This window comes from Staurois parvus, unplaced genomic scaffold (assembly GCF_062004578.1).
Source record: "Staurois parvus isolate SC_StPar_1 unplaced genomic scaffold, SC_StPar_1.0 ptg001627l, whole genome shotgun sequence".
In the NCBI taxonomy this organism is placed as follows: domain Eukaryota; kingdom Metazoa; phylum Chordata; class Amphibia; order Anura; family Ranidae; genus Staurois; species Staurois parvus.
This window is the reverse complement of record NW_028319423.1, coordinates 425764-437956: the sequence shown is the minus strand read 5'-3', so window position 1 is coordinate 437956 and position 12193 is coordinate 425764. Positions and strand designations below refer to the sequence as shown.

The 12193-nt window shown below is 45.4% G+C and overlaps 1 protein-coding gene across 1 annotated transcript in view; it reads right to left on the bottom strand.

Annotated features, from left to right (window-relative positions):
* SPATA7 (spermatogenesis associated 7) overlaps nucleotides 1–12193 on the bottom strand; it is a 68466-nt gene that overhangs the window by 4553 nt on the left and 51720 nt on the right. The window contains exons 8-11 of the mRNA XM_089663111.1: nucleotides 8494–8567; nucleotides 7333–7389; nucleotides 2048–2125; nucleotides 1908–1965 (exon numbers count right to left, since the gene is read on the bottom strand). Of these exons, the coding sequence (XP_089519237.1) occupies nucleotides 1908–1965; nucleotides 2048–2125; nucleotides 7333–7389; nucleotides 8494–8567 (267 nt within the window). The remainder of the gene's footprint in view (nucleotides 1–1907; nucleotides 1966–2047; nucleotides 2126–7332; nucleotides 7390–8493; nucleotides 8568–12193) is intronic.

Here is a 12193-nt window from a genome sequence, read left to right as displayed (position 1 = left end):
GAGGCATTGGGCCACCATGATCTCTAGAGGCATTGAGGCACCATGATCATTAAAGGCACTGGGCCACCTTAACCTCTAGAGGCATTGGCCCACCGTGACCATCGGAGGCATTGGCCCACCGTGACCATCGGAGGCATTGGCCCACCGTGACCATCGGAGGCATTGAGCCTCCGTGACCATCGGGGGCAATGCCCCATCGGGGGCATTGAGCCTCCGTGACCATCGGGGGCATTGAGCCTCCGTGACCATCGGGGGCATTGAGCCTCCGTGACCATCGGGGGCATTGAGCCTCCGTGACCATCGGGGGCATTGAGCCTCCGTGACCATCGGGGGCATTGAGCCTCCGTGACCATCGGGGGCATTGAGCCTCCGTGACCATCGGGGGCATTGAGCCTCCGTGACCATCGGGGGCATTGAGCCTCCGTGACCATCGGGGGCATTGAGCCTCCGTGACCATCGGAGGCATTGAGCCTCCGTGACCATCGGAGGCATTGAGCCTCCGTGACCATCGGAGGCATTGAGCCTCCGTGACCATCGGAGGCATTGAGCCTCCGTGACCATCGGAGGCATTGAGCCTCCGTGACCATCGGAGGCATTGAGCCTCCGTGACCATCGGAGGCATTGAGCCTCCGTGACCATCGGAGGCATTGAGCCTCCGTGACCATCGGAGGCATTGAGCCTCCGTGACCATCGGAGGCATTGAGCCTCCGTGACCATCGCAGGCATTGATCCTCCGTGACCATCGCAGGCATTGATCCTCCGTGACCATCGCAGGCATTGATCCTCCGTGACCATCGCAGGCATTGATCCTCCGTGACCATCGCAGGCATTGATCCTCCGTGACCATCGCAGGCATTGATCCTCCGTGACCATCGCAGGCATTGATCCTCCGTGACCATCGCAGGCATTGATCCTCCGTGACCATCGGAGGCATTGAGGCACCGTGACCATTAAAGGCACTGAGTCACCGTGCCCATTGCAGACATTTAGCCACCGTGACCATTATAGGCATGAATCACCATGACCATTAGACGCATTGAGCCACCATGACCATTAATGGCATTGAGCCACCATGACCATTAATGGCATTGAGCCATCATGACCATTGCAGGCATTGAGCCATCATGACCATTGCAGGCATTGAGCCATCATGACCATTGCAGGCATTGAGCCACCATGGTAATGAGAAGCAATTAGCGACTAAGATCATTAGAGACACTGAGCCACCATGATCATGAGAAGAAATGACCCAACCTGACCATTAGAGGCATTGAGCCATCATGGTAATGAGAAGCAATTAGCCACCAAGACCATTAGAGACATTGAGCCACCATGATCATGAGAAGAAATGACCCAACCTGACCATCAGATGTATTGAGCCACCACGACCATCGGGGGCACTCAGCCACCACGACCATCGGGGGCACTCAGCCACCACGACCATCGGGGGCACTCAGCCACCACGACCATCGGGGGCACTCAGCCACCACGACCATCGGGGGCACTCAGCCACCACGACCATCGGGGGCACTCAGCCACCACGACCATCGGGGGCACTCAGCCACCACGACCATCGGGGGCACTCAGCCACCACGACCATCGGGGGCACTCAGCCACCACGACCATCGGGGGCACTCAGCCACCACGACCATCGGGGGCACTCAGCCACCACGACCATTGAAAACACTCAGCCACCATGACCATTGGAGACATTGAGCCACCATGATAATGAGAAGCCATGAGTCACCATTACCATTAAAGGCAGTGAACCACCATGACCACTAGAGGCACTAGGCCACCATGGTAATGAGAAGCAATGAGCTACCATGATCATTAAAGGCACTAAGCCACAATAGTATTGAAAACAATGAGCCACCATGACCATAAAAAGCAGTGAGCAGCCTTACCTCATCTAAACAATGTCTGTTTTCTTCAAGGTGACGTTCAAACACTCGATCTAGAACTCTTTACAGAAAAAAAGCCATCATCAGATATTTAAGATTTGAAGATAACACCCTTCAGCCATCCCAAATCTATAGGCACTCACCTGTCCGAGAACAATCCCAGAGACATGATTTCATTGGTCACATCAGCCACAAATTCCAAGTAAGCCAACTCTTCCCCTCTTAAAAAAACAATTAAAAAATAAAGATTTGTTAAGTAACAGTTTTGGCTGCTCAGGACAGTATTAATAAACTATTTTGAAGGAACATGGCTACTTTTTTATCTAAATGCTATGATTTGGATACATTTGCGTACAAAAGAAAAATTTCCCACCTATGAAATAAATATGTATAATTACACAGCAAACCATTTTGTGATATAATATTAGAAAAGTTCTTTTCATGTTAATCTGCGGCTGTCAAGATATCAAAAGATATTATTAAAGTGCCAAAAATATAAAATGTTTGGGGGTTCTGAGTAGTTTTCAAGAAAAAAAAATACAGATTTTTACATGCAGGACAGGAGTATCAGAATTGGCCCAGTAGGGAATTAAAGTCTCATTTATATTTTGATTGCTGGTGAAAAAAAAAACAACAACATGGGGGGGGGGGTGATAAGCAGCTTTAATTTATTTATTTCAGGTACTTATATAGCGCCATCAATGTACGCAGCACTTTACATATATATTGTACATTCATATCAGTCCCTAACCCTCAAGGGGCGTACAATCTAAGGTCCCTAATGCTCAAGGGGCGTACAATCTAAGGTCCCTAACCCTCAAGGGGCGTACAATCTAAGGTCCCTAACCCTCAAGGGGCGTACAATCTAAGGTCCCTAACCCTCAAGGGGCGTACAATCTAAGGTCCCTAACTCACATTCATACATACACATACTAGGGCCAATATAGACAGGAGCCAATTCACCTACCAGCATGTCTTTGGAGTGTGGGAGGAAACCGGAGAACCCAGAGGAAACCCACGCAGACACAGGGAGAACATACAAACTCCAAGCAGCTGGTGCCGTGGTTGGGATTTGAACCAACAACTCTAGTACTGCCAGGCAGAAGTGCTAACCATTTAGCCATTGTGCTGCCCATAATAAAATGCCTGGGTAAAAACTCAGACAGCAGCTATCAGAGTCTAAAAATGTGGTCTGCATACAAGTTCAAGCATAGATCTATACTCTGACAAAAAAGGAAAAAAAAAAAAAACACCCCCCCCAAAAAAAAAACAACAACCCCCCTCCCTTAAAAAAAAAAACTGAAAAAAAAAAAAACCAGGAAGACACGATGGACCACTCGATCTTTTTTTCTTTTTTCTGCCTTTACCTTTCTATGTTCAGTTTTATCTCCCCAGGAACTAGTAATCAGGGCAACAGGCAACAGAGTGGCAGCTTCTACCAGAAACTTCTCCCACAGGCATTTGCTTCATCTAAAGATCTCACATCCTGGTGCAGACAGAACTCACAGCTTGAGAGAAAATACATTTAGAGTTTTGGCTTACGCTTCGTCATATCCTTCATTTATTTCAAGTGTCGCACTTTAAGCCCGGGTTCACACTGATGCGGTGCGGAACTCGCAGCGTTTTCAGTGCAAATTCCACACCGCATCAGAATCGCACCCCGTTCATGCGAACCGCTGCGGGTGTGTACGTTACATTAACAAAACCCTGAAAGTGGTCCACAAAACAGTGCGATGTGCAGAATCGGATCGCACAGGTGTGAATACCCATGCAATCTGATTCTAGTGCGGACCCAAAAAAGGGTCCTGCACCGTTTTGGTGCGGGTGCGATTAGAGCCGTACAAAATGTAAGGCTCCGATCGCACCGCATACAAATCGCATGTGATTGGCACAGGAATGCGGTGCGGTTTCTGTGTGAATCACATGCGATTTACCGCACTGCATATATGTGACCCCGGGCTGAATCCAATTAAATAATCAGGGTGTATAAATAAAAACTCCATGCTCCTAATTCCCCCCCAATAAACCTCCTGAACACAATACCAGCTGATACAATAAATCCTCAAGTACAACTTGCTATAAATGATATAAAATAAATCTACTGTATAGATTGGTTGAGATTGCGATTGGTTGAGCTTGTTCTCTAAGAAAATTGCACTTCTCTGCAAAGGATTACTATTCACACTTCTCAATTACTTTGTACATTCAGGCTCCATTCACACTGATGCGACTTGTCATGTGACTTTGGGGTCCAAAGTCCCATGACAAGTTGCCCCCCTCCCCCATGTTTCCCAATGGGTACCATTCATATCTGTGCGACTTCAAAGTAGTTCCTGCACTACTTTGGTCTGACTTTCATGCAACTTGAGGGCCATAGACTTCCACGTAAACCCTCCAAAGTTGCATGAAAGTCGCACCTGCATGCTCTGCATGCGACTTGTGTGCGACTTTGTACAGCAGAAACAATCATTCTTCATCAAAGCCAAAGTTGCACTCATCCAAATTCACGCTGTAAAGTCGCATTATTTTGAAGTCGCACAAGTGTGAATGGAGCATTAAGGTACAGTGGCTAAATGGTTAGCACTTCCGCTTGGCAGTACTAGGGTTGTTGGTTTGAATCCCAACCACCTGCCTGAAGTTTGCATGTTCTCCCTGTGCCTGCGTGGGTTTCCTCCGGGTACTCCGGTTTCCTCCTACAAGCCAAAAGACATGCTGGTAGGTGAATTGGCTCCTGTCTAAATTGTCCCTAGTATGTGTATGTATGAATGTGAGTTAGGGACCTTAGATTGTACACCCCTTGAGGGTTAGGGACTGATGTGAATGTACAATATATATGTAAAGCGCTGCATAAATTGATGGAGCTATACAAGTACCTGAAATAAAGGTATCATTATACGTAGTGGATAACTTTTATCATAAATAATCTAGGACAGCCCTTTGGAAGACTATTGTTCCAACTGACACCAATGAGGAGGCGCCATTGCTCCCACTTTCACCATTAATGGGACACTCTTCTTTCTACTGATACCATCGATGGGGCGTTATTCTTCCCACTGACACCAATGATGGGGCACTATTCCTCCCACTGACACCAATGATGGGACACTATTCCTCCCACTGACACCAATGATGGGACACTATTCCTCCCACTGACACCATCGATGGGGCACTATTCCTCCCACTGATACCATCGATGGGGCACTATTCCTCCCACTGACACCAATGATGGGGCACTATTCCTCCCACTGACACCAATGATGGGGCACTATTCCTCCCAGTGATACCATCGATGGGGCACTATTCTTCCTGCTAAGACCTATGAGGCGCCATTGCTCCCACTTTCACCATTAATGGGACACTCTTCTTCCCACTGATACCATCGATGGGGCATTATTCCTCCCACTGACACCAATGATGGGAAACTATTCCTCCCACTGATACCATCGATGGGGCACTATTCCTCCCAGTGATACCATCGATGGGGCACTATTCTTCCTGCTAAGACCTATGAGGCGCCATTGCTCCCACTTTCACCATTAATGGGATACTCTTCTTCCCACTGATACCATCGATGGGGCATTATTCCTCCCACTGACACCAATGATGGGAAACTATTCCTCCCACTGATACCATCGATGGGGCACTATTCCTCCCAGTGATACCATCGATGGGGCACTATTCTTCCTGCTAAGACCTATGAGGCGCCATTGCTCCCACTTTCACCATTAATGGGACACTCTTCTTCCCACTGATACCATCGATGGGGCATTATTCCTCCCACTGACACCAATGATGGGAAACTATTCCTCCCACTGATACCATCGATGGGGCACTATTCCTCCCAGTGATACCATCGATGGGGCACTATTCTTCCTGCTAAGACCTATGAGGCGCCATTGCTCCCACTTTCACCATTAATGGGATACTCTTCTTCCCACTGATACCATCGATGGGGCACTATTTTTCTTACTAAGACCAATGATGAGGCACTATTTCTCCCACTGACACCATTGATAGGGCACTATATTTGCAATTGATACCACTGTTCCTCCTGCTAAAGCCAACAACGGGGCACTATTCCTCCTCCAATGGAGCAGTGTTTACTCCCACTGATGCCGGGACATTTTCTACTCACACTGGAAACAGTGTGGCCCCCCCTAAAGCCTTAGGAAAGTCAACTGGCCCTTAGTTTAAAAAGTTTGGAGACCCTCAATCTTTTTTTACTCCACAGGAGCCCTGAACTGACAAAGAGGATAGGAAGCCCTTCATTAACCTCCCTCTCCCATTCCCCCAATTTATGGCATTTCCTTTTTTGTGATGAATTTGTGGAAAATCTGTCTTTCATTTTTTTTTTTCTTTTTTTGCTCATCTCACATTGACATTTAAATTTTAATGGAAAAATTGGTTGATGTGCACAAAAAAAGGCAAGAAAAACCTAGTTTGCTGATCTTTACAAACAGGCCTCTATATTTATTTAACCCCCTTGGTGGCGCTTTAAGGTTTGTGATGCCAGGAGTCATGTGACCGCCGTGATTGGCTATCACGGCGGTCACATGATCAGAAAAGCTTTTGATCACATGTAGTGATCTGGTCTTTTCCTTGACACATCAGTAAATGTTCCAGGAACACGCATGGCACCTGCTCTAGGCACATGTATAGTTACATTGGGTACGCAAATATGCAGCCTTTTGGTGTCACGGTCCAGCCGCCGAGAGGCTGCATATTTGCGTACCGATGGCGCTAAGGAGGTAAATTAAATATAAACTCGATCAATAAAATCTCTTAAAAACTTTAGCATGTTAATGAATATTCCACAGTCATTTTTAAAATCTGCAACTTTCATCAAAATAATCCCTTGTGATCCTGCCATTAGAGTCCTTAGGCAGGCACTTCCTGTTAAAGGGTGACAACAACCTGTCCTCATCTCTCAATTGTGCTCCTGCGTTGTCACCCTGTCACAGGGGCGGACTGACAATTCATGGGGCCCCCGGGCAATAGGGGATCATGGGGCCCCTGTGTCCTTGCCCAAACTCAAAAAAGCCTATAAAAAAGGTACCAGGGGCATCTCATAGGGCCCCCTACTGACCCCGGGCCCTCGGCAGTGCCCGAGTTTCCAAATGGTCAGTCCGCCCCTGGGGGCTTCCGATGTAGACAAGTGACCATTTAAGCACACATTACACAGATATGGACCACTGTTGTCACCGTCAGTATACCCGCTCTAAGACACGTCATGCAGCTATCGCTTGAGGGTGTGTAGACAGAAAGTGGCTGCAAAGAGGCTGCAGGAGGTCAGCAGAGCTGAGATGCAGCAAAGGAAACAGAAAGCAAGGCTTATGATATGAGAAAAATAAATGTTATTTGGTTAAGGTTTACATCCACTTTCGAAACACAAGAGCTTGTTTAGAAAATATTTTGCTTGAATACTTACTCGGAATGGATCCTCTGCATTGTGGGGGATGGAGATTTAAATTCATTAAAAGACATCCTGGGAAGATAGGGAATATATAAAAAAAAATGTTAAAATACTTATTTTCTAACACGACACTTGTTTATTGTGCTATTTGTAACTTGAAAAATTTCAATTAAAATATTGGAAAAAAAAAAAAAAAAAAAATGTCAAACTATACAGAACAGGATAGTATATAGATATACAGTATATATATATATATATATATATATACACACACACATACATAAAATCAGAAAGTATTCGGCCCCCCTTACCTTTTTTTCATTGTTGTTATGTTGCACTCTGATACTGCAGTTGTTTAAACACATTTTTTTTCCTAATTAATCTACACTCCGTACCCCACAATGGCAAAGTGAAAACAGAAATGTCATAACATTTATTAAAAAGAAAAAACTGAAATGTAACATTGGCATAAGTATTCAGACCCTTTGCAACAACACTTGAAATTTAGCTCAGGTGCCTTCCATTTCTCTTGATCGCTGCTGAGATTTTTGTACTCCTTTATTGGAGTCCACCTGTGGTCAATCGAATTGATTGGACATGATTTGGAAAGGTGCACCCCCCCTCTCTATAAAAGGCCTCAGAGCTGACAAAGCATACTGTATCAGAGCAAAAACCATGAGGTCATAAGAACTGCGTGCAGAGCTCAGAGACAGAATTACTGCAAGGCACAGGTCTGGGAAAGGCTACAAAAAAATTTCTGCTACACTGAAGATACTCAAGGTGGCCTCCATAATTCTCAAATGGAAGAAGTTTGGCACAACCAGGACTTTTCAAGAGTTGGTCGCCTGGCCAAACTGAGCAATCGGGGCTGAAGGGCCTTACTAAGAGAGGTGACCAACACCTCCACCAATATCAGGAGCTGAGCAGCTTGGGACCTAAAGATGGTACCTCACACGTCGTCATCCCCGCATGCTCCCATTTTAATCAAGGAAAAATTGCCTAACAGAAACAAAACTTAACCATTACCCGTCCAACACTACCACACGTCTAAGAGACTCTCACCAATCAAATTCAGACATGCCTTCAGAGTCTGCATCTGATTGGTGAAACATCAGGTCACACAGGACATTCAGGAACTAGACCAACCCAACACAGATGTTCAATGAAGACTAATACCTGGAGGCAGAGAATCGGTGTTGGTCGGTGTCCACCTCCTCATCACTTAGAAGGGAGTCTTCTGGGTCTTCAACCTAAAAACATACAAAGAAATTCAGCAGCCCCATTATTCTGGCCATAGAAGGGCAGATTAAGACAGGCATCTGGCCGTCCTCCGAGGACCTGTGGTCCAGTTGCAATGCTGCCTATGGACCAAGTTGAGGGACACTGAAAAGCGTTCACAGCTTTTCCTAATGTGCATTGCTCCCTTGATGGTCCAATCAATGTAGAATCTTGTTTGGTGATGAGGGATCTCGCGGGTTAGGGCAGCAGTGGAACAATATCATAGGAGACCTTGGGCAGAGCTTAGCTATCATGACATGGCCCATAGTCCTGAGTGTTAAGCCTCATACACACGATGAGAATATTGGACGAATGATTGTCCGTTTTGTTTCTTCATGCTAGTCTGATATCTCACGGCTTCAACTACCACCTCTATGCCGACGACACACAAATCTATCTCTCAACCCCCCACCTCACCCCCTCGGTCTCTGCCCGAATCACACACCTACTGAGCGACATATCAGATTGGATGTCGCTCCACTTCCTTAAACTGAACCTCTCCAAAACCGAGTTTCTTGTCTTCCCCCCCAGCCCAGACCCCACCCCCCATTGACTTCTCCATCACATCCAACAACACCAATATCAAACCCGCCCTGCAGGCCAGAGTATTTGGTGTCATTCTGGACTCCAACCTATCCTTCCAGCCCCAAGTCCAATCTTTAACAAACTCATGCAGACTTCACCTCCGCAACATCGCCAAAATCCGCACGTTCCTAACCCCAGAAACCACTAAACAGCTCATCCACTCCCTCATCATATCACGACTCGACTACTGCAACTCCCTCCTCACTGGCCGGCCTCGCCACAGGCTATCCCCGCTTCAGTCCATCCTGAATACGGCTGCCAGACTCATTCACCTTTCCAACCGCTCCATCTCCGCCAACCCCCTCTGCCAATCCCTGCACTGGCTTCCGATTGCGCAACGGATCAAATTCAAAATCCTAACACTGACGTACAAAGCCGTCCACCATACTGCCCCGAACTACATCACTGACCTAATATCCAAGTACCGCCCAACACGCACACTCCGCTCCTCACAAGACCTCCTTCTCTCTAGTTCCCTGGTCTCCTCCTCCCATGCCCGCCTCCAGGACTTCTCCAGGGTGTCACCCATCCTCTGGAACTCCCTGCCCCAACCCATCAGATTATCACCTACTCTCCTCTCCTTTAGGCGCACCCTGAAAACCCATCTCTTCAGGGAAGCCTACCCCACCCCCTGCTAACTTGCCAACCTCCTCCACTCTTCCTACCACTCCATCCCCCACAGCTATCTCCTCCTGTGCCACCATCCCCTCCCTCCTAGATTGTAAGCTCCAAGGAGCAGGGCCCTCGATCCCCTCATGTTTTGCATTGTATTGTTATTGTTCTGTCACATGTTCTGTCCCCCTTTGTAATGTACAGCGCTGAGCGAACTATTGGCGCTTTATAAATACTGTATAATAATAATATTGAAAATGAAGAAGTTCCCAAAGGTACAAAAAGTCTCATACAACAGAATACAACTTCGGGAGTGATGTAATGTATTGCAGGTCATCTAGAGCCCAAGGCAAACATGTCAAAATGTGCCCCCTACCACCTTCTCCAAGATGTAGAGCTGTATGTGCGTTATGTATCAGCAGGGCACGCGCTCTCAGCACATATGTTTTTTCTTACCTGAACGCAAATGTGCGGCCGCTCGGCTTGTAGGCCCAGATGCCGAGAGGCCGCACATTTGTGTGTGGCTGGTGTGAAGGGGTTAAAAATACAAATCTACACTTTTGGAATGCGTTTACGAATATATGTAAACATATATATTTGAAAAGACTATCTGTTACAAAAAAATCTGAATATACTTTAAAAAATATATTTTTAAAAATATACATATTATTTAAATATATTCTTCAGATTTTGTTTAACATATAAAAAAGTAATTTTTACATATATTTGTAAAGGCATTCCAAAAATGTAGATTTGTATTTTTAAAGACAGACTGTATATTTGAAATGTATTTTTAAAAATATTTACATATATTTTGCAATAAAAACGCATTTCAACATGCAGTATATATATATATATATATATATATAAATATATATATATATATAAATATATATATATATATATATATATATTATATATATATATAAATATATATATATATATATATATATATATATTATATATATATAAATATATTGCATATGGCCAAAATTGTAGCATTTCAAATATATGTCCATATATTTGGGAAGAATATTTTTAAAATATATTTTTCTTCTACATGGGAATGGCTGTTTCTGGGACTTTGTTAGGACAGTGGACACTTCTGTGGCAGGAACAACACCGCCTGGCTGAGAGTGAGAGACGGCACAGCGGGTCATACGGCTGCCCTTCAGAAGCGCTGACACGCGAGAACAGAAGACGGATGAGATCTTTATGAACCATTAACCAATAAAATGTACAGACGGTCTGCAGGAAGGCCTCGGCGCGGTCTGTGGCTCTGACATGGATCAGCCAGACTCGCCGTTTTACTGCGCAATAACCTGGTACATCCCGTCTGTACTCCTCGTCTGTCTGAGGAAGACATTACTGAACAGATTTATCGGATACAAAACCCATGAATGTGTCCTGCAGGGTCTACAAAGGGGGTCAGCAACCAACAGATCATGATCTACCTGTAGATCTCAGCTAGGTGACAGGTAGATCTCGGTCTTGGCTTCCTGACCTGCCAGAGCATCAAACAGAGTGCAATGCAGAGGGACTACTTGTAAGATTGGAGCTGTAGTAGGGAGCAAGAGCTGCAGAAGCTGATGTCTCATCTAGTGCTGCTCCTACGCCCTGTCATGGTTGGTGGGTGAAGCACCTGCCAAGTATGACCTATCTGAGTGAATGAGGCTGGTCTGCAAGTTACATAGTTAGTCTGGCTGAAACAAGACAAAAGTCCATCCAGTTCAACCATTAAAAAAAAAAAAGTTATAATCCTATACCCACCATTGATCCAGAGGAAGGCAAAAAAACCCAGCAAAGCATGATCCAATTTGCTCTTGTAGGGAAAAAATTTATTCCTGATCCCCCAAGAGGCAATCGGATATTCCCTGGATCAACTTTACCTATAAATGTTATATCCAGTTATATTCTGTGTATCCAAGAAACAATCCAGAACTTTCCTACAGCAATCCACTGAGCTGGCTCACAACCAACTCTTGAGGGAGTCTATTCCACATTCTCACAGCTCTTACTGTCAAGAAACCTTTCCGTGTTTGGAGATCAAATTTCTTTTCCTCCAGACATAAAGAGTGCCCCCTTGTCCTCTGTGATGACCTCAGGGGGAATAACTCTACACCGAGTTCACTATATGAACCACTGATGTATTTATATATGGAGATCATATCCCCCCTTATGTATTATACATGGAGATCATATCCCCCCCCCCCCTTATGTATTATACATGGTGATCATATCCCCCCCTTATGTATTATACATGGAGATCATATCCCCCCACTTATGTATTATACATGGAGATCATATCCCCCCTTATGTATTAGACATGGAGATCATATCCCCCCTTATGTAATATACATGGAGATCATATCCCCCCTTATGTATTATACATGGAGATCAT